We start from the raw sequence: 22,384 nt of genomic DNA, 5'->3' as shown, positions 1-22,384 counted from the left end.
GTCATTACACTGGGTCAACATCTGAAATCACTTTCCAGTATCAGGCAAAATACCATGGAACCTGCAGTGATAGGAATCTTACCCCTTCAAAAACTGGACTCAGGTCCCCTTCTGGATGGCATAGAAGCAACAAACTTATTTCATGTAAGATTCTTCCAGAGTGAAGGAGGAAGCTTCCATCCTACTGATTAAGCCGGATTTCTATGTTGCTCCCAAAGGGTACAATCTATTAACTTAGTACATCTGATTTGCTGAATGATCTTTTATTGTTGTGCTCCCCAATCTTACCACCTGCTCAAGAGTAGTTAGGGATAAGGGATCAATTCTGCCCTTGCTAAAATGCCAGATCTCAAAAAATGAGTAGATTCTAAAAATGCTTAATTCCACATGAAGAAGAAATACAATTTAATTGGCACTGATGATGGTCCATCATTCAATGGTAAAATATTTTTCTAAATTTAGAATACCTTAAAGAACACAGCTTTAAATGTATTTACATACAGTATGTTTAATTTATGATAATTGTGATTTTTTTTTGTTACAAATGTGATGATTTGTGAATCCACTGATTTTATGCAGTGTAGTCTACACAGACTCAGCATTTAATTAGGATTGAATTTATTTGAAGAGCAGGTTGTACAGAATGTGTGAGGGGATATAAACAAAATTAAAGCCAAAATGCAAACAACCAGGTGAAAGACCAAAATCAATGCATTTCATTAAACTAGAGGCCTAGAAAATAAACCCTTAGGCTCAATAGCACTTGAATGAAATATGAAATAGTTTTCCAATAAAAAGCTAACAAAAATAGCTTTAAAATTACATTGAGGCTAAATATTAATCTTTTGATAATTTCACTCATTTTCATCATTCTTGATCAGAAAGCAATAATTGAACTTCCATTTGCAAGTGCTGTTCATGGCTCTAAGGCTGTTCATAACGCATCACAGTCAACGAAGCACACTTGAAATACTGTACAATTGTGAAAGTAACATTAATAGCTAATCAAAGTTCAAAATGCATTTATTATCAAAGTCACAATATCACAAAGCAAGGATCACAAATCTGAAGCGGGAAAAATAAAAGCAAATACTTTGTGATACTGGCTGAATGAAAAACATTGCTCAGAGCCTATCTGTTCCCCTTCAAAAAAACTGTCATGGGATGTTCTTTATGCTTCTGGCAAATTATGGTCCAACATCTCACCCAAAGTGGAACACTTCCCCCAAGCAGTATTCTTCAAAAATGCTTTCAAACATCCTCAAAACATAGAATGGAACTTGGACTCACAACTGTGTCACAGACACACTGGGTAACTTCATGTAAACTATTTAGGAATATTCTTCATTTTCTTCTGGTTAAAAAAATCCATTCCCATTAGAATAATGGATAAAATTAAATTTCCTGTGGGCAATATTCCATTTGTCTACCAGAAGGAAGTATGCAGCCATGTAGATAGGAGAACTGAAAAGTCCTCTAGCAGCAGGTAGAATGTATAATGAAAATAGAACCCAACATAAACTGGGGGAAGAAGGTCGTGGAACATTTGCGTGAAGTTCTGCATAGGTATGTTCCATTGAGGCAGGGAAAGGATGGTAGGGTTAAAGAACCATGGTGTACAAAGGATGTAGAAAATCTTGTTAAAAAGAAAAGCTTATGAAAGGTTCAAGAAACTAAGTACTGTTAGAGCTCTAGAAAATTACAAGGTTGCTAAGAAAGACCTTAAGAATGGAACTAGGAGAGCCAGAAGGAGCCATGAAAAGACCTTGGTGAGTTGGATTAAGGAAAACCCCAAGGCATTCTACAGGTATGTGAAGAGCAAGAGGATGAGCCATGCGAGAATAGGGGACCAATCAGGTGCAAAAGTGGAAATGTGTGCATGGAGTCGGAGCAGGTAGCAGAGGTACTTAATGAATACTTTGCTTCAGTATTCACCAGGGAAAAAGATCTTGGCAATTGTGCAGCTGACTTACAGTGGACTGAAATGCTTGAACATATAGACATTACGAAAGAGGATATGCTAGTGCTTTTGAAAAACATTGTTAGATAAGTCACTGGGACCAGATGAGATATACCTCAGGCTACTGTGGGAAGTGAGGGAAGAGATCGCCGAGCCTCTTGTGATGATCTTTGAGTCATCAATAGGGACTAGAGAAGTACCAGAGGATTGGAGGGATGCAGATGTTGTTCGCTTGTTCAAGCAAGGGAGTAGAGATAACCCAGGAAATTAAAGACCAGAGAGTCTTACTTCAGTGGTGGGTAGGATTTATAAGCATTTGGAGAGGCATAATATCATTAGGGATAGTTAGCATGGCTTTGTCAAAGGTAGGTCGTGCCTTACCCAGCCTGACTGAATTTTTTGAGAATGTGACTAAACACGTTGATGAAGGTAGAGCCATGGATATAGTGTATATGGAGCTCAGTAAGGCATTTGATAAGGTTCCTCCTGCAAGGTTCCTTCAGAAAGTAAGGAGGCATGGGATCCAAGGAGACTTTGCTTTGTGGACCCAGAATTGGTTTGAAAGGATAGTTGTAGATGGTTCATATTCTGCATGGAGGTCTGTGACCAGTGGTGTGACTCGGGGATCTGTTCTGGGACCCCTCCTCTTAGCAATTTTTATAAATAACCTGGATGAAGAAGTAGAAGTGTGGGTTAGTAAGTTTGCTGATGACACTGAGGTTGGGGGTGTTGTGGATAGTCTAGAGGGTTGCCTGAGGTTACAGCAGGACATTGATAGGATGCAGAACTGAGCTGAGAGGAGGCAGATGGACTTCAATCCAGATAAGTGTGAAGTGGTTCATTTTGGTAGGTCAAATTTGAAGTCAGAATATAATATTGATGGTAAGACTCTTGGCAGTGTAGAGGATCTGAGAGATCTTGAGGTTTGTGTCCACAGACACCCAAAGCTGCTGCACGGGTTGACAGTGTTGTTAAGAAGTCGTAGGGTGTTTTGGCATTCATCAACCAAGGGATTGAGTTCAAGAGCGTAAGGTAATGTTACAGTTATATAAGATCTTGGTGAGACCCACTTGGACTACTGTGTTCAGTTCTGGTCACCTCACTACAGGAAGGATATGGATACTATAGAGAGAGTGCAGAGGAGATTTACAAGGATGTTGCCTGGATTGGAGGGCGTACCTTATGAGAACAGGTTGAGTGAACTTGGCCTTCTCTCCTTGGAACAACTGAAGATGAGAGGTGACCTGATAGAGGTGTATAAGATGATGAGAGGCATTGATCTTGTGGATAGACAGATGCTTTTTCCCAGGGCTGAAATGGCCAATACGAGTGGGCATAGCTTAATGGTGCTGGGAAATAGGTACCGAGGGATGTCAGGGGTAAGCTTGTCACACAGAGAGAGGTGAGTGCATGGAATTCACTGCTGTCAGCAGTGGTGGAAGTGGATAAGATAGGGTATTTTAAGAATCTCTTAGGTAGGTACACAGAGTTTAGAAAAATAGTGGGCTATGCACTAGGTAAATTCTAGACAGTTTCTGGAGTAGGTTACATGGTCAGCACAACATTGTGGGCCGAAGGGCCTGTAATGTGCTGTAGATTTCTATGTTCTATGTTCTATGAGAGAGACAGACGGACAGAGACAGAGAGTGATAGAGAGAGAGAGACAGTGATGGAGAGACAGAAAGAGATGAAATGTTACAGAGATTGTTGGATAGGGTTTCAAAACACGAGGTCTAGATGACATTGTTGCCATTTGTGGGGCAAATGGATGAAGGAATGTACTAGGTGCTAAGCTTAGAGGGGCCAGAAATAAGGAAGGCATAAATAGATTTAAAGATGAGGATAATAATTTGCATTGTCTGCCAAGGAACTAGGAGTCAATATTTCTCAGAAAGGATGAGAGCAATGGATAAATGAACAAGTTCAGATTTATAGAGGGCAAGCTAAGGGAGTGAATTCAAATAGTTGGAGGTGAAAAAGCTATCAAGAGAGTATGAATTTAGACCTACACTCAGTACAGGCATCTGTTAGTCTTGCGAGACCATAGATCTGCGCCTGGAAAGTCTTCACTCTCCAGGGTGCAGGCCTGGGCAAGGTTGTATGGAAGATCGGCAGTTGCCCACGCTGCAAGTCTCCCCTCTCCACGACACCGATGTTATCTAAGGGAAGGGCAAGGGCCGATACAGCTTGGCACGGGTGTCGTTGCAGAGCACTGTGTAGTTAAGCACCTTGCTCAAGGACACAACACGCTGCTTCGGCTGGGGCTCGAACTCACAACTTTCAGATCGCTAGTCGAATGCCTTAACCACTTGGCCAAGTGCCCACTGGGAGACCTACACTCAATTGCCACAGGAAGTACCTAATAAATTGGCTATTGAGAGTATGTTCATGGTCTTCTCCTGCTGTAAGCTATCCACTTCAAGATTCGACATGTGCATTCAAAGATGCTCTTCTGCACACCACTGTTATAATGTGTGGTCATTTGAGTTACTGATGCCTTCCTGTCAGCTTGAACCAGTCTAGCCATTCTCCTCTGACCTCTTTCATTAACAGGGAGTTTCACCCACAGAACTGTCACACTCTGGATATTTTATTTTTGTTTCTCCTACCATCCTCTGTAAACTCTAGAGGCTGTTGTGTGTGAAAATTCCAGGAGGTCAGCAGTTCTGAGATACTTACTCACAATACCCTGTCTGGCACCAACAATCATCTCACGGTCAAAGTCACTCAGATCACATTTCTTCCCTATTCTGATGTTTGGTCTGGAGAACAACAACACTGGTCATGTCTGAATGCTTTTATGCGTTGAGTTGCTGCCACATGATTGGCTGATTAGATATTTCCATTAACGAGCAGGTGTACAGTGTACCTAAAAGGCGGCCAATGAGTGTAAATGATGTCTATTATATATCGTGGAGTGCAGTGGATGAAGGAAAGTGCTTGGCCCACATAAGGCTAATTCAGTAATGACTGATATCTTAGTCCTCAGGTTCTAATAAATTTCCAAGCTGTACGTCAAGCTCTAAACCAGCCATGAACTCACAATGCAGTGGCTGAGGAAATTCCGGGCAATCACTCAAAAATAGTTTACCTAGTTCAACAACCATCAGAGGAGCTTATAGCTCCATGTGAGAAATAAATGTCACAGAAGCACTCCCATAGATGGAAAAGACACCAAGCTCAAGTCTATTAATAATTAAACACACAGATAAAGCAGAGCTCTGTAGCATAGGTGAATATATACAAGGCCCACTATAACATATTGGACTACTTATATATAATTATATGTTATATAAACTCTTGAATTGCCAAATTATAGAAAGCCACTGACCAAGTGCTAGCAATTGGAATTAGTGTAGGTGGGTAATTGATAGTTGGCATGGGTGTGGTAGACCAATGGATTTGTTTCTGTATTGAAAACAAAATTGAAGTTAATAGTGAATTTCAATCTGAACAATGGTTCACTTTTCTTTTGCTTAGACATTCCAGAAGATTCATCATGTATCAGGAAAAAATGGCAGCCATTTGTAGTTGTATGTGTTGAAGAAATTAATGACAAAAACTAATGTCAAGTGGGTCATTATTCAACATAAAGTTCCAAATGGTTTAGCCAGGTTTCCTTTACTCAAAAACAATGAAAGATTTTACTTTATTGCCAAATACATAACTCAGTCTATAAAAGCCTCGAGGCCACTGCTGTATGTTGGTGTCTGAATTGAAATTCTTGTTTTACAATGATGTATTTTATTATTAGAAGAATTGATTTCAAAATTATGACATAAATATCACAATGAGCTTTTTAAAAACCTATGTTCGTAATTTAAATGAGAGTTAAAAATATTTGTAAAATAAAAGCAACTTGATCTGCTGCCTACTTCATGCATCAAATTTGGACCCATGAACAAAGTGTCCAGGGAATGCAGGAGAAGTTGTATCTGAGAGAAAAAGTAATTTGAAAGGACACAGCTGTGAAGTACAACCCTGTCACAAACTTTGCTGTTTTTGCTTAAAGATCAAATTAAGTTCTATAGAACTTTTACAAAGATTAGTATTCCATGCTGTGCAATAAAAATTGTCCTTTTAAATTGTTGCCCTATTTTTTTCTTGCATGGAAACTTCTATGCAGAGCTCTTCTCTGCATCTCGGTAAGGAGGGTGACAATTTTTGAGACATCCCAGGTAATACCTTGCAATCAAATTGTTTAGCATTCCTAAAAATTCATGGTTTCAAATTCCCCGACTCAAGGGAAGGCATGTCATCAAATCAGTCACGATAGATCTGTGTAAGAACTTAAAAATGAATTTATTTTCTGAAGCAGGTGACAGAAAAGTGCAGAGAAAGTGAACAGAGAGAGAGAGAGAGAGAGAGGTCCATTGAAGAGGGAGGAAGTGGCACTGTGGATGGGAAAATAACTATTTATGTACTTTTGAGGAAGCTATCTCTACATTATTTATTGATAGCAATTGGCCAGATGTCTTTGGAAAATAGGTAACATGTTAACGTGCCAATGAATATGCTTTATTCATTATCGAGAAGCAGGCATCATTCGCAAGGCCAGCATTTATTAAGTCCATCTCTTATTAAGAAAGGTGGTTAAGAGTCAATTACTTTGGTGTGTCTGGAGTCACATACAGGACAGACGGATAAAGTTGGCAGATTTCCTTCCCTAAAGAGCACAATGAACCATATGGGTTTCATGAAAATCTGCTAATTTCATGTTTTTTTGGTTATTGATTTATTCCAGTCTCATTTAATTACTTGAATTTAAATTCCCCAACTGCAATAGTGGGATTTGAACTTGTGTCTTTGATCAGCTGTGTGGGACTCTGAATCCATTGCTTTATATCCATTGCTACTATGCTTTATAAAATATGTATAGAGCAGCACATAGGTCAGACCACATCTGACAGTGGTCCCAAAGACAGATTGCATAGCACCATGATAATCTCTGTAACTTCAATTCAAGCCTCGTTGGTAGTATTCCAATGCAACATAATTTGTTATTATTGGAACAATCGCTAACTTGTTTATTTCAAACTTGATGTTTTGAAAATTGATGCACTTACTTTTTCTCAAATGTAACATACAATATTTTTCAATTCCTCTGGAAATGCATATTAAACAGTTAGTGATGGTGCTATTAATTTTCAAACCCCAGAATGGAAGAAACATGGAAGGAAAATATATTGCTTGCTGACATATAAGTTAATTATCTCACATGGAAGTGCTAAAAAAAAAGGCTTCGGGCTGGGTGATGAAATCTGGGCCCAGAGCAAGTTGCTGAGTGGCGTGGTCTAGGCCCCGAGCCCTTTGCAGTGGCTGGGTCCTGGTGCAAGATATGATCCATTGTTTAGACAATTTGAAAGTTGGCCCAGATCAGAGGCAAGAGCTGATTTTGATTGCTCTCTGCAAGGTTCACTCCTCTCTCCAGGGTGCCAGAACCTTCAGCTGTTCTGTTGTTTGGTGAATATAAACGCTGGCTCAGATAGACTCTCAGGACCCGAGATGAGAGCCAATTTCACTTGCTCTCCGCAATGGTCACGCCTCTCTTCATGGCACTGAGGCTATGAAGACTACCCCGGCTGCTCCGTTCTGCTGAGATGATAAACTGATAAGCGAGGATTTGGGCCTACCCTGAGCTGCTCCAGGGTTTGGATCTGAGGACTCAATTTGGTTCAGAATGGTGTTGTTTGCTTCAGTTGTTTACATGATTTGTGTTTGTTTTTTCTCTTGCGCATTGGGTGTTGGTCTTCTATTTTTTTCTTTAAATGGGTTCTTTTGGGTTTCTTGCTTTGTGGCTGCCTGTAAGCAAACAAATCTCAAGGTTGCATAATTTATACATTCTTTCACAATAAATTACTTCAAATTTTTGAATCTTGAAACTTTGAATCTCATTAAATTTAACAATAATATGACTAAGAATTTGTCCAAAGAACTCTCCTTCTTTATAAATGCATATGTATTCTTAACAATAGACTTCAAGGTTTGGTTAATTTAGATTATGTGATCAAGATTCCATTGGGGATAATTGCAAGATAAAAAGTGTTTAATGTACTGCAAGGAATGCAACACATTTTTTTATCAAATAGAAAAAAAATGAAAACAGCAAATATCTAACATGCATAGGTTCCTCTGAGTGCTCTCACAATATGAACAGTAACCTTCTGAGAAAAATGAGAGATTCTGTAGTTACACACAAGATTGTATTTTTACTTTATTTCTAAGAAAGACCTGTTCTCTTCCTGGAGTCAAGAAATTGCCAGTCAAATTTTACTGCTTCTTCTTCTATATATTCATTGCTATCCACTTATGATACACAACTATCTTCTACCTGTTAATTTGCTAAAAATTCAGTATTAGTCTCAAAGTTTAAAGTAAAATTTATTGTCAGAGTCACTATATATAACCATGACATCCTTTTTCTGTGGGCATACTTAGCTAATCTATAGAATAGTAACTGTAAACAGGATCAATGGATGACAAACAGTGCAAGTACAGGTATAAGTAAATATCAATAAATAACAAGCATGAAATAATAAGAGTCCTTAAACAAGTGTAGCTAAACATGTTAAAAAAATTAAAATTACTGTCACATTTTCATTATGACAAGAGTGAATATAGAAGTTCAGATGACTAAGAAGATGTGGAGAAGTTGTGGTGGTCATTCACTTATAATTTGGAAATTTTTAAAATGCCATGATTTGCTGATCTCTGCATATTCCTGGAGAACTAGAGCAACTTTAGAGTTAGTCTTGTCAGAAGTGAGTAAGGAGTCCTCTTGCCAGGAGTCTTCTGAACTAGTTCAATTGATACAGTGAAACTGCCATATTTAGCTGTCAAATGGCATTGATCTTGCATGAAAAACACAGGAACTTTAATATGAAGTTCATCCTGCCACAGGCCTGGTCCATGATAATACATCAAATAAACATATGATGCTGTACATACCTCACCTTTGAGGACCAGGCTGGTTTTGAAGTACTTTGACAAAAACTTAAGTTCTTCCTTACCAGTTGATCAATGAGGAGCCACATGCCCACAGTTCTGGCGCATTACTTCTGCCACAACTATGTGGCCTGATAATTGATTCCAAGAAGACTTGAAGAAAGATGTGCTTTCTGACTCAGATATTACATTCATTTCAGAAGTCCACAAAGGGTGCAGAGAGACTGTGGTTTCTCTCTTTAGATGTTAATAAATTGTTCTTTTTCCCTCTTGTCAATTTGAATATGCCAACCTTGCCACCCACATCCCTGTCAGAAGGCAATAATTTTAAGGGCACATAGCTGTTTTATCACTCAGAGGAGACCTGCTCGTTGTAATACAAATTATATGTATTTTTTTACCTAACATTTTAGATATACATATAATTTTGGATACTATTTATGAATAACTTCAGGAACAACATGTAATAAGTGTTGCATAGTTGTAAGGAAAATGTTTGACCGTGTTTGATAAAGTTCTATACTGCTGGGAACTTTTCATAATTTCCTGGATGATTGCAAACTAATTGATATAGAGATTGTTAGCTGTCATTAGTTTTCAACTCCATTATCATTTTACTGGAGTGGAATTAAACTATGGGATTAATGAGACCCAGTCCTGAGCCAAGGACACCACGACCTCAAAATTGGATGCAGCATGCATTTTTCATGGATGAGAATATCCTTAATATTTTTTGTCTTCTCCGCCTACTTGGTGGTAACCTCTTCCTCTGACAAAGTTCTGATACAATTTCCATTATGAAAGTCAAGTGTCAGGCATACAAACTACATGACCTACACATTGTAGTCAACTGATTTAAATTAGGGCCTTAATACTGGGGGTGTTGATCTGCCAGAGGACTTTGACATTGGTTTGTTTATCCTGCCACTAGATTTAGTGAATTCTCTCTAGTTCTTGGAGGTACCTTCTCCAGGTAGTCCAGGTCCCAGAACACATAGTAGTGCAGGAATCACTACTGCTTAGTAAACCATATATTATAGATGTTGGCCTTTGCTGAAATGTGACTGGTGAAATATGAGAGGTGCTTTATGCTTTTTAGGGTTGCACCTTGAACCATATATCGTAGGACAATATATTATCACAGTACAGTGGAATAGTTTCATAGAGGACCTTTGAGAATATTACATGTAAGGCCCATTTCTCGCACTTCAATTAACAAGTTCACAATGCCTAGGAGCTCAGCCGCTAAGTATGTACGTATGCATGCATCTTCTCTCTCCCTCTCTTTCTCTTCATCTCTCCTATCCTACCCAAGTGGCACATTCTGACAAATTCCTGGAAATCATTGATCTACGACTACTCAGACGGGAGAAAGTGTATCTGAGACAGCACTAAGGAACTTGTCTCTGTGCCAGGAGCACATGGGATCTTACAGAACACTCACAGATCTTACAGAACAGACCACCAGGTTCCTTCTGCCTCACTCTGTCAGGCTCTACAGTTCACTCATTATCTTCATCAACTCAGGGCCACAGAGCTGCAGCAAAAACAAACTGCCCTTAAACTTCAGGAAATGGCGAGGCTGGAGCAGAATACTGTACTTTGTGATCACAAGAAAGGCAGATATAATATAATGGGCTGTTTATTTTTTTCTGTCTAGGAATTGCCTTGTGCCCAAGAAAGGAATGCAGTAGTGTGCCAACAGGGAATTCCACTGAACCTGATCCTGGTGGATAAGTCAATTAGTTCCACGCTTCAGGGTTAGGAATGTTTGTACAATTTGTACACCTGTTGAGCCACATATTTCTCAAGGAATGGCAGAGTAACTCCATAGTTTACTTCCACTCCAGACAGTATTGATGGATTTATGGCCAAGTATTCAGATGGTACCAAGAAAGATGGAGGGGCAGGTAGCGTTGAAGAAGTAGGAGACTGCAGAAGATTAGGGGAGTGGGCAAAGAAGTGGCAGATAGATTATTGTGTAGGGAAGTGAATAGTCATGCACTGGTAGAAGAAATAAAGACGTAGACTATTTTCTAAACAGAGAAAATTCAGAAATCAGAGGTGCAAGGGAACTTGAGAGTTGTCGGGCAAGATTCCCTAAACATTAACTTGCAGGTTGAGTCAGTGGTGAGGAAGAAAAATGTAATGTTAGCATTCATTTCAAAAGGACGAGAATATAAAGTAAAAGGATATAAAGCTGAGGCCTTGTAAAGCATTGGTTAGACCACAGTTGGATCATTGTGAGCAGTTATCTAAGAGCAATGTGCTGGCATTGGAGAGGGTTCTGAGGAGTTTCAGGAGAATGTTCCCGGGAATGAAGGAATTAAAGTATAAGGAGCTTTGATGGCTATGGGCCTTTATGCCATAGAACCATAGACCACTACAGCACAGAAAACAGGCCAATCGGCTCTTCTAGTCTGTGCTGAAACTTTATTCCGCTAGTCTCATTGACCTGCACCCAGTCCATAACCCTCCAGACCTCTCCCATCCATGTATCTATCCAATTTATTCTTAAGAGTGAGCAGTTCCACACTCCCACCACTCTCTGAGTGAAGAAGTTCCCCCTAATGTTCTCCCTAAACCTTTCCCCTTTCACCCTAAAGCCATGTCCCCTCGTATTTATCTCTCCTAATCTAAGTGGAAAGAGCCTACTCGCATTTAATCTGTCTCTACCCCTTATAATTTTGTAAATCTCTATCAAATCCCCCCTTATTCTTCTACGCTTCAAGGAATAAAGTCCTAACCTGTTCAATCATTCCCTGTAACTCAACTCCTGAAGACCCAGCAACATCCTAGTAAATCTGCTCTGCACTCTTTCAATCTTACTGATATCTTCCGTCCACGGACTCACTTTACACCTCACGCTGTCAGAGCAGTGCTGCCAGGATAATGAAGGACATGACCCACCAGCCAACAGACTTTTCATCCCTCTTCCCTCCAGGAGAAGATTCAGGAGCTTGAAGACTCATACGGCCAGATTTGGGGACAGCTTCTTTCCAACTGTGATAAGACTGCTGAATAGATCCTGGCTCAGATCTGGGGCGTACCCTCCAAATATCCAGACCTGCCTCTTGGTTTTTTTGCACTACCTTACTTCCCATTTTTCTATTTTCTATTTATGATTTATAATTTAAATTTTTAATATTTACTAATTTTAACTATTTTTAATATCTTTAATATTTAATATTAGTAATCCAGGGAGTGTGAAGCGCAGAATCAAATATCACTGTGATGATTGTATGTTCTAGTACCAATTGTTTGGTGACAATAAAGTATTTATTATTATTATTCTTCCTATATTAGGTGACCAGAACTGCACACAATACTCCAAATTTGGCCTCACCAATGTCTTATACAACCTCACCGTAACATCCCAACTCCTATACTCAATACTTTGATTTATGAATGCCAGGATGCCAAAAGACTTCTTTACAAGCCTGTCGACTTGTGACACCACTTTCAGGGAATTATGTATCTGAACTCCCAGATCCCTTTGTTCCTCCGCACTCCTCAGTGCCCTACCATTTACTGTGTAAGTCCTACCTTAATTTGTTCTTCCAAAATGCAACACCTTACACTTGTCTGCGTTAAATTCCATCTGCCATTTTCTGGCCCATTTTTCCAGTTGGTTCAGATTCCTCTGCAAGCTTTGAAAGCCTTCCTCATTGTCCACAATGCCTCCAATCTTAGTGTCATCAGCAAACTTGCTGATCCAATTTACCATATTATCATCTAGATCATTGATATAGACAACAAACAGCAATGGTCCCAGCACAGATCCCTGAGGCACACTACTATTCACAGGCCTCCAGTCTGAGAAGCAATCAACCACTACCACTCTCTGTCTTCTCCCACACAGCCAATTTCGAATCCAATTTACAACCTCTCCATGGATACCTAGTGTCTGAACCTTCTGAACTAACCTCCCATGTTAGTTGCCAAAGGCCTTACTAAAGTCCATGTAGACAACATCCACAGCCTTTCCATCATCTACTTTCTTGGTAACCTCCTCGAAAAACTCTACAAGGTTTGTTAAACACGATCCACCACGCACAAAGCCATGCTGACTATCCTTAATCAGCCCTTGGCTGTCCAAATACTTGTATACCCGATCTCTCAGAACACCTTCCAATAATTTACCTACTACTGATGTCAGGCTCACCGGCCTGTAATTACCTGGTTTACTTTTGGAGACTTTTTTAAACAATGGAACAACATGAGTTACCCTTCAATCCTCCGGTACCGCACCTGTGGCTAAGGACATTTTAAGTATTTCTGCCAGGGCCCCTGCAATTTCTACACTAGTCTCTCTCAAGGTCCGAGGAAATATCATGTCAGGCCCGGGGGATTTATATACCTTTATTCACTGTAAGGCAGCAAGCACTTCCTCTTCTTTAATCTCTATATGTTCCATGACACTACTGCTTGTTTCCCTTCTTTCTATATATGCTATGCCAGTTTCCTAAATACTGATGCAAAAAAACTGTTTAAGATCTCCCCCATCTCGTGAGGCTCCACACATAGATGACCACTCTGATCTTCTAGGGGACCAGTTTTGTCCCTACTATCCTTTTACTCTTAATAAACATGTAGAAACCCTTCAGGTTTACCTTCACGTTATCTGCCAAAGCAACCTCATGTCTTCTTTTTGCCTTCCTAATTTCCTTCTTTAGTGTTTTCTTACATTTTCTATACTCTTCAAGTACCTCATTTGTTCTTTGTTGCCTATACCTGCTTTTGTTTCTATACTCGCTGGAGTTTAGAAAAATTAGGGCATAATCTCATTGAAACCTATCCAATATTTAAAGGCTTAAATAAGAGTGGACATGGAGACAATGTTTCCTATAGTGTGGGGGTCTAGGACCAGAGGACAGAGCCTCAGAATAGAGGGGCATCACATTAGAAAAGAGATGAGGGGGAATTTCTTTAGCCAGAGGGTAGTGAATCTGTGTAATTTATTGCCACAGACCAAGTCTTTGGGTTGTTACATACCTCATAGGTATCTTGTGACTGTCTTATGGCCATGATGTGATTGAGTATCTTGTGAGCAAGATATAATGGTCTTGTGATGGTGGGGTGATGTAATTTTCCCACCAGTGTGAGGTCACATGATGACATATTCCCAACAGGTATATAATGGGAAACCCCTGTTGTTACTCAGCTTTAGTTCGTCAGTTATTCCGTTATGCTGCGTATTCGTCCCATGATGCAGTTTCGTTTTAAAGTGGAGTTTTACTTTCTATTGTAAGGTAAAATTGTTGTGCCGGCAGTTTTGCCAATTGCTGCCAGTTTTTGTTTGGTGTACCTTTGATTTACCTTTACAGTCTAGTATTGGAGAGTGAAGACCTTACCAAAGTACAGCAACCTGAAAGATTGAGTAAAGTTGGTGTTGTTCAGCGATTTTTTAAAGGATCGACATTATTGAATCTTTGTTCAGGAATAGTGGCCTGCATCTGAGATAACCCCTGCAAGATCAGGAAGGTTTGTGCAGTGTTCATTCGCCAGGAAAAGGTCAGTTGCTTTAAGCCGTTTTATTTCCTTCGTCGTGAATCCTTTGGACAGAATCAGCAGTAATGTCATGTCTTCGAAGAAATCTGTTTCCAGAGAAGTCTTTCCTTACTGACTGTATAAATCAATTGGACTTTTGAATTTACCACTTTAAGACTGTGTTCGAATATACCACTTTAAGAACTGTTCCAGAGTTGCCGTATAGCAGTTAACTCCCGGTTTAAGTTAGTTGTTTGAATAATTTTCGCTATTGTTGAGCAGAGTTTAATAAATGTTTATGTTTGTTTATAAAACCTGACTCAATTCTATATTCATTGTTGCTGATGACATAACAGGGTACATCTAAAGTGGAGTTTGATAGGTTCTTGATTAATAAGGGCATCAAAGGTGACGGGATGGAGGCAGAATAGGGTTGAGTGGGATAATAATTAGCCTTGATGGAGTGGCGGAGCAGACTTGATGGGCTGAGTGGTCAGATTATGCTCCTGTGTTTTATGGTCTTATGATAATTCTCAAACACAGTTTAACTACTATTGATTACTTGCCATTATTTTCTTTATCCTCGCTTAATCCAACCCCGTTCAGTCTTCCATTAGAATTTCAACATATTTCATTCTCTTCTGCTTTTTTATCCTTTTCCTTAGCAACACAGAAAACCTACAGCACAATACAGGCCCTTCGGCCCAGAAAGCTGTGCCAAACATGTCCTTTCCTGTGAAATGACCTAGGGTTACCCATAGCCCTCTATTTTTCTGAACTCCATTTACCTGTCCAGGAGTCTCTTAAAAGACCCTACTGTATCCACCTTCACCACCGTCGCTGGCAGCCCATCCCACACACCCACCACTCTCTGTGTAAAAAACTTACCCCTGACATCTCCTCTGTACCTACTACCAAGCACCTTCAAACTGTGCCCTCTCGTACTAGCCATTTCATAGACATAGACATAGACATAGAAAAGCCCTGGGAAAAAGCCTCTGACTATCCACACGATCAAAGCCTCTCATCATCTTATACACAGTAGTTCAGTGTCATGGTCCGGTTCGTGAAATCCGCATTCCAGTTCATGGTCCGGTTCATCGATCCTTATTCCGGGTTTTCCTATTTTCCCCTGTTCCATTGGGTACCTTAATTGAGGCACCTGATTCTCGTTTTGGGCTGGACTGTTCCCTTCCCCTCCCCACCTAAATTCCTGACAGTTTCCTTGGCGGTTTCTTCAGCAGTTATCTTAGCAGTCACCTCGGCAGTCATCCAGCCCTGTGTCCAAGAAAGAGTCCCAGTCCTGCTTCCTAGAAAGCATCCCAGCCCTGTGTTCAAGAAAAGGTCCTGGCCCTGCGTCCTAGAAAGCATCCTGGCCCTGCATCCAAGAAAGGGTCTGGCCCTGCATCCTAGAAAGCATCCCAGCCCTGTATCCAAGAAAGGGTCCCAGTCCTGCATCCTAGAAAACATCCTGGCCCTGCATCCAAGAAAGAGTCCTGGCCCTGCGTCCTAGGAAGCATCCTGGCCCTGCATCCTATAAGGGTCTTGGCCCTGCATTCAAGAAAGGGTCCCGGCCCTGCATCCTAGAAAACATCCTGGCCCTGCATCCTATAAGGGTCCCGGACCTGCATCCAAGAAAGAGTCCCGGCCCTGCGTCCTAGGAAGCATCCTGGCCCTGCATCCTATAAGGGTCCTGGCCCTGCATCCAAGAAAGTGTCCTGGCCCTGCACCCCAAGGAGGGTCCCAGCTCCGTACCCAAGAGCCTAATCAAGCCGAGTCCAAGAACCATGTCCTGTCCTGGAGTTCCTCGTCCTGTGCTGGAGATTCCTCATCCTGTGCTGGGGTTCCCTTGTCCTGTCCAGGAGACTCTCGCCCAGCCCAGGAGTCCCTCGTCCTGTCCAGGAGTCCCTTGTCTAGTCCAAGCCATGTCCAAGAACCTCATCCTGTCCAAGTCAATGCTTTGTGCTCTCGTCCTGTGCAGGAGTTCCATGTCCAGTTCTGTAGCCACATCCAGTAATGTAGACACTTCTTGTCCTTGCCTAGATCTGGGATCTGAGCCCCAGTCAAGACCCAGGTCCCTGTCCATTCTCTGGCTCGGAGTACTAGCCCAGGCTCCTAGTTCCAAGTTCCTTGTCCTGGTCCCGCTGTCCTAGTCTTAGTCCTAGCCCAGGCCCGGTGTCCTTGTCCTGTCCAGAGCCTGTGTCCATGTCCAGCGTCGTTTCTTCCTGACTCCCCTTGCTTTCTTGATAAACCTTGTCCTGTTTCTGGTACTTCAGTGTCTGTGGTTTGCATTTGGGTCCACTTCCAGCACACCGCGCCCCCCCCCCCCCCCCCCCGGCCGTATGACATTCAGATCCTGTAGCTAGAAACTCAACCCCAGGAGAAAACGTTCCAACCAACTTCAGGGCGCTTAACTCCGCTGCAGTTCCTCAGCGGGAAAAAAAATCAAAATGTAGCACCACGCATTGTTTCTGCAATGTCCATTATAGTGCTGAAGTACCAAGATGTTCACGATGTCCCAGATGTGATACTAACAATTTCACGCTGTCACTGGATTGAATTTTCTACGGTTTCTAGTGAAACAGCCAAGCGGCATGTGGCGGAATCCAAAGGGGTTGTCCAGCATTTGAAATGCCTACCAATCGCAATGGTCTCTGGAGTGACTTGGCTTGATATCAAATAGTTATCAGTTGGCACTGATTGTCACCAGTCCTGTTCAGGCGACCGTTTCTGTCGCATGGTGACTACATGCTTTGGGGGAGCTTCCGAGCTGCCATCCAAATGCAAGGGCAGAGCAGGAAGCTTTCAGCAAAACCAAACCTTCTACATTTATCTGAATTAAATATATCAGCAATAAATCCGCGGGTAGATCCACTCCTGGTTAATACTGAAAATATATTAGTCCCGCTCTGAAGGTATATCCATAGAGAGAGACCTAGGTTTAAATATTGGAGTATCACGGCCACCCAAACGGTTCACACAGGAACGATAGTTATTCAAAAAGACACCATCACCAGTCAAGAGAAATGAAACAAGGGAATTGTAGTAAAAGGTGATTTCCCTGGTCATATCTAGATCACTCGATGAACGAATACAAAGAAACATACATGCAGAAAGTTCTTTGTGCTGAGCCAGTTTGAAGAGTATGGTTTCTCAGTTCACCAAGTGTTAACAGTGAGCGGGCACTCTAGTGATCCAAAATTAGGGATACACGTATCATCATATTCACAAGAAATCCTGCAGACGCTGGAAATCTTGAGGAATGCACAAAATGCTGAAAGAACTCAAGACTCTTTGATGAAGGGTCTCGCCTGAAACATCGACCTAGTATTCCCCTCCAATATGCTGCCTGACTTGGAGTTCCTTTTTTTTCCAAAACTATATAAGTTTCTTTACACGACAAATCCACAAGTACAAACATTCAGTATTTTACAAGACTGTGAATAAATTCAAATTAGAATATGATTACTACTACCTGTAAAATAGCCAATCCCCTGGGGGGCCCACCGCTCCTGGAAATCCCCCGCTGTATCCGTTGTGACCGCATGCTCCCTCTCTAAGGGCAGCCCGGCACGAACGTATCCTTGGAAGAGGGGCAGGCAGTTGTCTCCGGCAGAATCCTCGACTTTGCACCGCCCGGACACGTGAATGGCCGGCCATCTTGGCCAGGTGCAGGAGCAAGCCCTCCAGGAGATCCTCCTCGCGACCCGTGAGTTCCTCCAGCACATTGTCTGACTGAAATTTAAAACCAAAGTTTCAAAATGTATCCTATTCTCTAGCTGACTGCTAGCTGAAACTGGCTCATCTACCATTACACCTACACCAAACATCTGTACTGGTGAAGTTCAGATGGCGTGAAAGCAAACCGCGTACACTTTCTACAGGCCGAGGTAAGGAAGGGACTCTCCTCTCCCAGCACCCTCTTACTGTAACACATTATCTGTTGCGCTAGTCTTGAGGACAAATCACAGGAAGAGAACTGAACTTTAGATATTTTGGCCCGTGCACCTCAGTGTCATACACTGGGATAGATGTACCCTGAACATTGGAACTTGTACCAAATAGAATGGAAAAGGCAAAGTAAGGATAGTACCTACTATGGTAACTCCATAGATGCTGCCTGGCCTGCTGAGTTCCTCCAGCATTTTGTGTGTGTTGTTTGGATTTACAGCATCTGCAGATTTTCTCTTGTCAGTAACTGGTGAAATTTAGCGCACTGTCCATGGGAATTTAAATATACAAACTTCGTGAACTCCAAATTAAACGCTAAAATCGGACGTCCTGTCACGCTGGATGTGCACCATTATGGATTCTCTGGCGTGAGTTTTTGATTACCGATCACGTATACCACAAAGTGACCTTCACTTCCATCCTTGGCTTTATATTACCGACATCTCGAGCAAGAACAAAGAGATCTTCCACTAAAGTGGACAAACACTTCTAAAGGCGTGGCCCATGATAATCTGCGGTGAGCATGTTCCTGTGGATTTCACAACCGACACAGTGTTATGTTTATTTTAACAAATTGGACAGTAAGTTGAATGGCGTTTGACACGATAAATTCGTTACTATCAAACAACAAAAGTTCCCAAAAGTTATCTTCAGTAATAACCACTACGTAGAACTCTGAAATCTACCGCCAGTGAGATAATCTTGCTGGCGATAGTTTGAATATGTTGGCGAGTGGTAATTGCAGACCTCTCCCAATATCGCTTGGAATTTACCAGATTCAAAAGTGGCATACACGATTTAGACACGGGGCATTGAAGACTGTACAAGAGCAAATATCTGGCGGGAGTCGGCAGTCTGAAATAAACCATACTGGTTGCGGCTCAGACATTAATTACGACACCAATTCCTAGCCCGCAAACCGCTCTGACAGCAAAACCTACAGTACTTTATCACAGACCGCGCTCCGGTTGCTGCTGGGGTGTACTGAACCGTCCATACTTAGATTTCCTAAGACATGGTAAATGCGAGCACTAGATCTGCTTTAATTTCTTTATACATCATTTGAGAATATAAGGACGGCAACTAAGATAATAATTCTGCTAAATAAAAGGGGCGGACCTGCCTCAAACAATCATCTCAGAATGACAGTTGACAAATGCATGCGAGAAATGTTGATTATAGCCTTACACTACCCCAAGCCCTGCCCCTTGGATTTGCAATGCTAATAGACCTACACTGGAAAAGCGATAATTACGAGGGGGAGCTCCCTTCTTTACCAACTCCCGCCTTTCTCAGGGCAGAGTGAATGTAGCGCTCTCCAAGTGACAAGTGTCTCACACCGGGCTACCCTGAGCCCGAATTGTTCACTTCAACAATCTTTTCATCTCCAAAAGTGAAGAGAGAGAGAGAAAGAGAGAAAGACTATTATAGGGACAGAGACTTGTGGGGGGGGGGGCGGTAAGCAAGCGAGGATGGAGAGATAGAGATAGACGGTGACAGAGACAGAAACATACAGGTATAAAAACGTAACAGAAGGCGAACGGGAGATGGAAAGTACAAAAGCTCAGAGCGATATAGACAGGCAGAAATAGAGGGACAGATACTCGTGGGAAACGGAGACGGAGACACATAGAAACTCCGACAGTTTTGGAGAAAGATATAGAGTAGAGCGAGAGATAGAGTAAAGAGTGAGAGAGAGCGCTAGAGAGAAAGAGAACAAGTAAGTAAGTAAAGGAGAGGGCGGAATTCCCCTCCGTCCTATGGGAGCGCTCGACGGAAGGCAGGAGGCAGCAGCGGGGCGCCACCAGTATCTGGTGACCGGCGCTCGGGTCGCCGCGCTGGGGGGATCGGCGCCCTCTCCCACACCTGCTTCCTGTCTGCCTTCTCACCCAGACCAACCCCGTATCTCCATCTTCCGTGCTACTGGCCGGCCGCAGAGTGCGGAATAAAGTTCAGCGGGAGAGGGAGAGGGCGAGCGCCTTACCGCCGCTCGCACGGGACGGGCTGATGAACGCGGCTCCGGCTCTGCGGCCGCCGAGTCCCGGCTCGCCCCCGTCGCCGACCTCGGGAGCGCCGCGACTCTCCGGCCAGGGCATCTCCTTCTATATTCAGATCGGCCTGAGCAGGGAACCCGTCATCCTCGAATGCAGCGACTTCTCCCTCGCACATGTCCGGGAAATGGCCTGTTCCATCGTGGATCAAAAGGTAACGGGACAAAGTTGGCGCGGTTAGCGGGAGTGGTGAGGGAGTGAGATGTGAAGTGAGGAAGGGAAAAGAAAGTCAGTGAGAAGAGAACAGGACACGAGAGAAGGGAGAGAGAGTGAGGAGAGGAGAGAGAACAGGCGGACGACAGAGAAGTGGGAGGACGGTGGGAAAGGAGAGTAGAGGAGGGAGAATAGTAGAAAAAGGAAGGAGAGGAAGATAGAAGTAAAAAGAGGAGAGAGGAAAGGGAAGAAAGCGGGTGTAAGAGGAGGGAGAAGTGGGTGAGGGAGGGGAAGAGAAGGGTATGAGAGGAGAGGAGGAGTGAAAGGCGGTGAGAGGAGCGGAAGAAAGGAATGAAAGGAAAGACGGGAGGGGAGGAAGGGGTGAGTGTTGAATACATATGGAGCTGAGGTGGAAAATGGAAGATCAAGGGGAGTGTGGGGGAGAGGATGGAGTGTTGTAAAAGTGAAGGATGGAACGTAATGAAATAGGTGAGCGAAGGTGGGAGGACATCAGTGCAGGGGTTGTTGAAGGAGCAGAGATGAGTGTGTGGAGATAATTGATGGGATAGAGGTAAGGCAGAGTTAGGGAGAGAAGGGAGGGCATGAAGATGTGGAAGGTAAAGGATGAAATGTGAAAGGATGGTGTGAAAGGAGGCAAAGGAGATGAGAAGGTTAATGAGGGAGGGAGCATGATGGGTGGAATGAGAGAGCTGCAATAGAGGAATGTAACTGGTGAGGAAGGTGAGAGGGGAGGGGGAAGTGATGAATGAGCTGAAGAATTTGAGAAGGAGATGTGAAGGAATGGAGAGATGCATGAGATTGGAAGCAGTTGAAATAGGAAGGTCAAAGGATGCAATAGTAGTTGGATTGGGGTGAGGAGGGGAGAGATAGGGACGGGTACTGGGTAATGGGAATAGAGAAATGTGAGCAGAATTCATAAAAGGATAGAAGATTGGCTGGTGAGTGAGGAGACATGAGGACATGCAATGTGGCGGGAGAAGAATGAGAGAAGGGAGAAGGGTAGAGAGAAGATAAAAACGTTTTAAGAGCAGAGGAGGGCGAATGAGTGAGAAGCCACTAGGGTGGTAGGGAGGAGGGAGACTTGAGGGAGGAGATAGGAGAGTAAGAGTGAAAAGAAGAGGAATGAGGAATGAGGAGTAGAGTGAAGGAGGGAAGAGGAGAATTTGCGTGAAAGTAGTAGAGGAAAGGAGGAAGAAATGGGGAAACGGACAGAGTCAAAAGTGGTTGGTGAATGAGAAGGAGGAAGAGGAGAGGGTAAAGGACTGGGAATTTGGGAGGAAGACAAGAGGGGAAAGGGGCCATTTGAGAGTGTGAGTAAGGAGATCGAGAGGATGACAGGAGATAAAGATAAGGGAATGGTGATTAGGAATGGATGTTGTGGGAGGGGGAGAAAGATCAGGAATGGAGTGAGATGAAAAGAAAGGATTGAAGTTGTGGGAAGAGTTGGAGAGAAGAGAATGGATAGGAAGCAGTGGGTAGGAATGGGAAGGCTGATGATGTGGGCTAGAATTAATGTCAGAGAGATGTGGCTAATGGAAGTAGAGGGAAAGCTGGAGTGGGAAGGGAGAACAGGAAAGAAAGGGGATTGAGTATAGATTAGGCCGTAGTGAAATGGGGAACAGATGGTGAATGGAGAATAAGATAGGCAGATAGAGAAGAGAATTAGAGGCAATGGAGAAGGACTGCAGAGAATGATCTGAGACGGGATGTTGACAGGAGGAGAGGGAGGCTCTCAGGGTGGGGATTGATGGAGGTACTGGGAAACAGTGAAGGTAATGGAAAAATGTGTGAGAGGGAAACTATAGGTTCAGGT

General features: G+C 42.6%; 1 protein-coding gene and 1 long non-coding RNA gene across 5 annotated transcripts in view; one reads left to right on the top strand and one right to left on the bottom strand.

Annotated features, from left to right (window-relative positions):
- Positions 1 to 618: 618 nt before the first annotated feature.
- LOC140202280 (uncharacterized) lies at positions 619 to 18,861 on the bottom strand. Of its 2 annotated transcripts, none has more exons than XR_011887060.1 (3): positions 18,489 to 18,861; positions 17,871 to 18,130; positions 619 to 7,762 (listed from the first exon to the last, which is right to left on the bottom strand). It is a non-coding gene; the product is annotated as an uncharacterized lncRNA (long non-coding RNA). The 2 variants fall into 2 exon arrangements; XR_011887061.1 differs by having other exon boundaries at positions 18,493 to 18,861.
- A 772-nt stretch (positions 18,862 to 19,633) lies between these two features.
- Positions 19,634 to 22,384, top strand: part of prkd1 (protein kinase D1) — a 312,643-nt gene continuing 309,892 nt past the window's right edge. For 2 of the 3 annotated variants that reach the window (XR_011887053.1, XM_072267142.1), the window contains exon 1: positions 19,634 to 20,551. Coding sequence is in view for 1 of the 3 variants with exons in the window: in XM_072267142.1 (XP_072123243.1) it covers positions 20,354 to 20,551 (198 nt within the window). In the remaining 2 variants the exon portion in view is untranslated. The remainder of the gene's footprint in view (positions 20,552 to 22,384) is intronic. The other variant, XM_072267153.1, reaches the window with a different exon arrangement.

This window comes from Mobula birostris, chromosome 1 (assembly GCF_030028105.1).
Source record: "Mobula birostris isolate sMobBir1 chromosome 1, sMobBir1.hap1, whole genome shotgun sequence".
Taxonomy (NCBI): Eukaryota; Metazoa; Chordata; class Chondrichthyes; order Myliobatiformes; family Myliobatidae; genus Mobula; species Mobula birostris.
Note: the sequence above shows the minus strand (reverse complement) of the source record. Positions and strands in the feature narration are given on the sequence as shown.